Source organism: Rutidosis leptorrhynchoides, chromosome 7 (genome assembly GCF_046630445.1).
Source record: "Rutidosis leptorrhynchoides isolate AG116_Rl617_1_P2 chromosome 7, CSIRO_AGI_Rlap_v1, whole genome shotgun sequence".
In the NCBI taxonomy this organism is placed as follows: domain Eukaryota; kingdom Viridiplantae; phylum Streptophyta; class Magnoliopsida; order Asterales; family Asteraceae; genus Rutidosis; species Rutidosis leptorrhynchoides.
In genome coordinates, this window is record NC_092339.1 from 110,270,942 (window position 1) to 110,277,035 (window position 6,094).

General features: G+C 32.6%; 1 protein-coding gene across 1 annotated transcript; it reads right to left on the reverse strand.

The window, feature by feature from the left end:
* Positions 1-4,243: 4,243 nt before the first annotated feature.
* LOC139858667 (uncharacterized) lies at positions 4,244-5,548 on the reverse strand. Its single transcript, XM_071847504.1, has 3 exons — positions 5,060-5,548; positions 4,808-4,924; positions 4,244-4,634 (listed from the first exon to the last, which is right to left on the reverse strand). Exons 1-3 carry the CDS (start codon positions 5,396-5,398, stop codon positions 4,557-4,559), a joined length of 534 nt encoding a protein of 177 aa, XP_071703605.1. The 5' UTR covers positions 5,399-5,548; the 3' UTR covers positions 4,244-4,556.
* Positions 5,549-6,094: the final 546 nt, after the last annotated feature.

Here is a 6,094-nt window from a genome sequence, read left to right on the forward strand (position 1 = left end):
TCGGTGATAATCAATTAAGGTGTGCAAGTGAAGTCTCATATTTAAAAAAGAACAAATTAAATGTATGCATATAAGTTTAAGAAAATCTCCTTCTATTACCAATTGGTTTTAGATTACTGTGAAACTTATGAGCTTATATGTTGTATATATTATTGGTCTAAAGCGATCCAACACGTGGTATTAGAGCAGGGAGCAAGTAAAAAGTCAATTCCCACACTGAAAAATGAAATGTATGCATATAAGTTTAGAAGAACGTCTGTCTATCACGAATTAGTTTTAGATCCAACACATATTAATGGATTTTTTTTCATAAGTTTAAATTTTAAAGAATATTTATCAAGTGACATTCATATCATAGTGCACCTAAAGCCAGGTTATCAAATTTGATGTGGTAATTAATGACAACCATGTCATTGTTTCCAAGGTTAGGTTGTCATTTTCTTAGAACAACATAGAGAGGCATATTCAAAGCATGTCTAAAGTGTGTAATTGCATATGGTCCAAAAATTTTAAAGGGTTTGAAAATTTTGAAATGCCAACACAATTTTCATTTATTATTATACTGCGACAAAATATTAATGAGACAATGTTTTTGAATTGTAATTAGCTAATTTACGTTATGAGTTTAAAAAGATTAGTTTATATGTATTGAAAAATTTAACGTTCATAAGAGTCCATTTTTTATGTGTGAAACATGACCATTTAATTTTTTGAAACGACCTTGAAAATAAATGATTGTATTCGATTGACATATTGATTCTCATTCTCATAGTAATTACAGAGTACAAACTAATAGTACCACCTACTAACTAAACAACTCATACAAATTTTTATAACTAAGAGAGTACATGATTATGGAACAACTAACCTTTGTAGCAGAAGCGGTAAACGAGGTCGATCTAGATGTGCCCTCTTCCATATCTAAGCTTAACTGCAAAAAGTATCGAAAAATACAAAAACACCTCATCGAATCCATTTGCATACAAATTTAACGTATCAGAAATATTATTAATACCTGCAACACACGATTCTCAAGTATTGCAAGTCGATCAATAAGGGTGCCTTTGTGACCCACGTCATCAAGTGCTGACACCAACGTTTTGCAACTCAGCTGGCCAGTTTTATTTTCTTTATAATTGTCGCGGTTATTGTCATCGTCATTATCATCATTTGTTGAGTTTGATCCAAATCTTTTGGATTTGCTATGTTTTTCCTCCAATAGCTCTAACTGAATATATCATGATTAGCTTTCAAAGAATATATATAAAAAAAAGAACCATAATGAAAAAAATGATTAATTACGACTTACTAGACGGTCGAGACGATCGATTCTAGGAAGAACTGGCAAAATTGGTTCCATACTTGGGTTCTTGCGAAATCTTTAGGTTCTGAGTAATGATTTAATATGATGACAATGTGATTATGTGATCGATTTAATATGACGACAATGTGATCTGGGTGACGTGTAGACGTAGGGAATGAGCATGGTTAATGGCTTTGGTTGCACAACCATATATGTTAAATTCTAAAAAATAATATTATCAAACAAGTTGTTATAAAAATTATATGTTGAATATTGATTGGACAAACACTTTATATTCTAGACTAATACAAAATTACCCATAAGAATTTATGGATTTAAGTTGAGACATTTTAGATTATGATGCATGCTAGTTTATTTGAAAATTGAGACATCCCAATATATACGGTTCTCAAAATATTATTCTCACAAAATGTCTTGCATCCTAACATTACTTATAACAACATTTCTAACCGTCTGTGTCTCTCATATCATAAATAGTCTGTGTATTTTTAGCCAAAAAGTAAAATCTACTCGTGACATAACAGTGTCAATTTCTGACCTTTTTTTACTCTTGTGTCAAATATTTGACAGGATAATTTGGTAAAATCTGATCAAAAATTGAGTGAGAAAAAATAAATTAATAATAAAAAATGTATATTTATTGAATAGAAAAATTAATGACTGGTTGTAGCGTCATGTCACGCCTCCATCATTTCTTGTCAATTTCGTGACTAACGAATTTAACTGCTGTTGCGTTATTCTTGCTACCTTCCGTCACCTTCGCTCCAGCTCATCTAACACGTCTAAGTGACGCTGCGATAAAATTGGTCTAAGCATATAATAAGTTGAAAGATAAAAGGCCGAGAAAAATTATGGTATGAACCGATTAGTTAACGTATATCGATCTAAGTAAATTTGCTCGTCATTTTAAATAGACCAATTTAAAAACTTTATTAGTTTACTTATGTTTATGTTTAATTTGTTATGCATTTTGTTAGTTAACAATTTGTGTTGTGGAAATAGCAATAACATTTATGATAGTATGTGACAACCACCTTATGCCCATCCTCATTACATGCTCTTTTAAATTATCAAAAAGAGTCCCATCTTTTCGTTTCACACCACGAAGGAACACGTTCAGACTATATCGTCCATTGTTTTTTTGTCAATTAAGATTTTATAGAAATGCTTTCCTTATATTATACAATTATAAACCGATATTACTTTAATACTGTTACCCTCATTTATTCATAAAAAACGTGATTCATGTCGTCATAACTGGACTACTATATTACGGAGTATTTAATTAAACTAAAGTTACAAATACTGATGCAAAATGTACGTACTACAGATGTCACCAAGAAGTATGGTTGAAAAGTGTGAGGGAGCTCTTATGGAGGGGTTGTTAACGGCTATTTAGAAACGGCTATATTTTTTAAATGTACGTTATCTAATTGATTGATTTATACCACATTATATTATTATAACTTTTTTAAGTTTACAAAGTCGGACATCATGAATCGTGCATTTTCTTGCGAGTAATATCATCCAATCCATCCAATGGTTCCAATAAACCGTAAGTAAGTTACATAGAAATCCACCCTCCAAACGAGTACCCAAACTGTAGACGCCCTGACGCAGGACCGACCCACAACAGCCCCCATACCACCAAACAATTCTAACATAAACGATGTTATTCTACCATTATGATCCTTACCGTGATTGCTGCTGCCAATGGGAACAAAGAGCCACACAATAATGATGAAGCAGATGCAGCAGCAGCAGCAGCATTATAAGGCTTTTGCAGCCGTTCAAATTCATCTTCTATAACTTTATCACTACTATTTGTGTTAGTATCACCTTAATTAACAACCAAAGATTATAATTTATCTTTAACAACGGGTTGATCATTTTTCAGCATTTCATGTTTTATACAGTATCTTGTATGTTCTATTTTCTCTAATTGGATCTTCTTGTTTAACAACAAGCTCAAAGGACTCCTGGCCTAGCGGTATAAAAGGAACTCATTAACCTTGAGTTTGTGATTTCGAGTCACATCGTGGACAAAAAGGGTGTGTTTGTTTGCTTTAAAAAAAAATAGCAACCTCGATATCTCTTTGAGTTGAAACGGAAACAAATTCAGCAACAGTCATTTAATCATGTTGCGTGCACCAGCAATGGCTCCAACCACACCAGATAGAATCATGAACCATTTACCTTCTTGGCTGCACCATCGCCCATCATTAAAGTTGTGGTGGGTAGAAACCCATATTAGCTCTTAAAATGGTGTCCCCTAGCCACTGGGCTTTTTGCAATCGTTCCACTCGGGTCAATTCTTTCTTAATAGAAAGTGTGTGCTCACTACAACCCAAGTGTTCTAGGAGAATCATGAACCATTATGAACTGGTGGGTCGGTCTACTTTGTATAATTTTCTGCTTGTTCGATCCATTTGACCCGTTTAGTATTGAACAGCTCAGTTATTTTGGCTCTCGTTCTTTTTCTAACTGGTCAAGTGGGTAAGTTGAAAAAAAAGGTAAAAGGTAGAAGGGTTTTCCCTGTTCGGGCTACCCAGGAGGGCGAGTAATCCGACCACATACTATGATGTACGCAACCCAGCAGGATTACTCCCTGGTTGTTTCCAACCCTTCCCTGGCCACCACAATATATCACTTACAAAAGGACCAATAAAATTTATTAGTACTGGTATGTAATTAAAAAAAAAATAAAGTAAACTTTGTTATGACAATGCATACCTTAGTAACAGAACTTGGATCTATTGAGCTAGTCGATACTAAGCAACCAAACAAATAGAATATACTGGTTATAAGAATTATAAGATCGTGCAGTTTGGTATATTATGTTCAGTGCCAACAAAAAAATCATTCTTTCAGATACATATGTGCGTATTTTCATCAACGAGAACATCAAAAAGTAGCCCAAATAACTATACGGTGTCCCAACAAAGACCGTTTTTAACTATTTGATACAACATAAAGAATCACTGCTTGCCAAAAAAAAATTAGCGTTTTTCTACCTCAAATTGGTCCTTTTTACATAGACAGTAATCAAGAATCCGAATCATAAGTAATCCATCATCATAAGGACGCCAAATGTTTTCACATACGATGATTAATTTATAATTTGTATTTATCTTATTCAAGAAAAAAAGGGGACCAACATTATACATTGGTTACACAAAATCTGTATGAACATAAACAAATTTTACATGAAACAGTATATGCAACAACTGACCTAGCGATAACCGTCTCTCCTGTCTTGTTCCTCTGCCTCTTTGTTTGCAACTTGAACAGATTTGTACCAAAGATATCCCTAAATTTTAACCCATGTTAGTTGACACAATTTGACATATGGGTTTTGTATTCTTAATAGTACCATGTATAATGTTTAGACATGATAAGTTGATAACAAAATGCTACATAGCTTCTTATTAAAGGACCATAGAAATTGACCAATTAACAAAGGGTCAAGAAGCACAAACTTACAGCAGTTGGGAGACCAGTAATTGCAAAGAATCCAAGAACTGGTGCATAAAATATGCTATCTGAATTCAACACTCCAAAAACTGGTTTTTGATTCACATACTCAAACACTGATCCAATCTATATTACCATACAAAAATACCCAATTCATATCATATCAAAATAAACAGAAATTACTAGTAATTATTAAAAAAATAATACTGTAATATTAAAAAAAATAAAAATAAAAAAAAATAATAAAAAAAATGTACTTACAGCAGCAATGGCAGTGATGGCAGAAGCAAGCAAGTAAACAAAAAAGGGGAAATCAGAAGTAGATGAAATTTGTTGTGATTCATTTCTGGCCCATGGAGGTGGTTCTTCGGATCCGGGTTTGGCCCATGAAGGGGTTGACTGTTGTTCTTCTTCTTTCTTAACAGCAAACACAGAAAACTTTTTGTAATGATTATATGTGTTCTTGTTTGAGGTGTTGTGATGAATTTTGAAGGTAAAAAGTGAGCAGCTTTGAAGGGTTTTTGTGAATTTAGATAAGGAAACAAGAAAAACAGGTGGTGGGTGTAAATTGGTGCTAATAGATAATGTTTGCATTGGCATGTTTAATTCTTTTTGTTGAACTCAAACTTGCAAACTTAAAATAGAGAGGATTTCAGAAGCAGCAGTTAAAACAGTTGGATTCGTTCATTTGATGTATGTTTGTTTTTGTATGATGGTGTTTGTGGAAGATGGCAATTCGAAACCGTTGGTCCAGAACACTCCTTCTTAAGAAAATAGTTTTTTCTCTTTTTTTTTAATGGAAATAATAAAATAATAATAATAATTTAAGGCCCGCCATTTAGCGGGCAATTTTGTATGGAAGTTATGGAAATTCTGATGATTCAAGTAAATTATATATATAATATGTCGTTTGATACACGATGAACTTTAGATAAAGAGAATCACTAAGAATTAAGTTTTACGGTACTGAACAATCCAAATTATAAATCACAATGGACCTATAAATCCAAGTTATATATATACATGGATGATAGATTACGTTAAACACAATGGATACAAAATGGTTTTAAAATTGATCCTATAAATCAGGGTTATCAGTTAAGATTAATCTAAATGGCAATCAAAAATATATTTTATCATTAAATTAATCCAATAATTTCATACTACGGTTATAAATCATTAAGTCCACTCTAGTCTCAAATGCACGACACATATACGGAGTATACACCAAAGTATTTTAAACATATGATTTTTTTTTAGTAAAACCTCACTTCACTATTACATAAATTCTAGTGA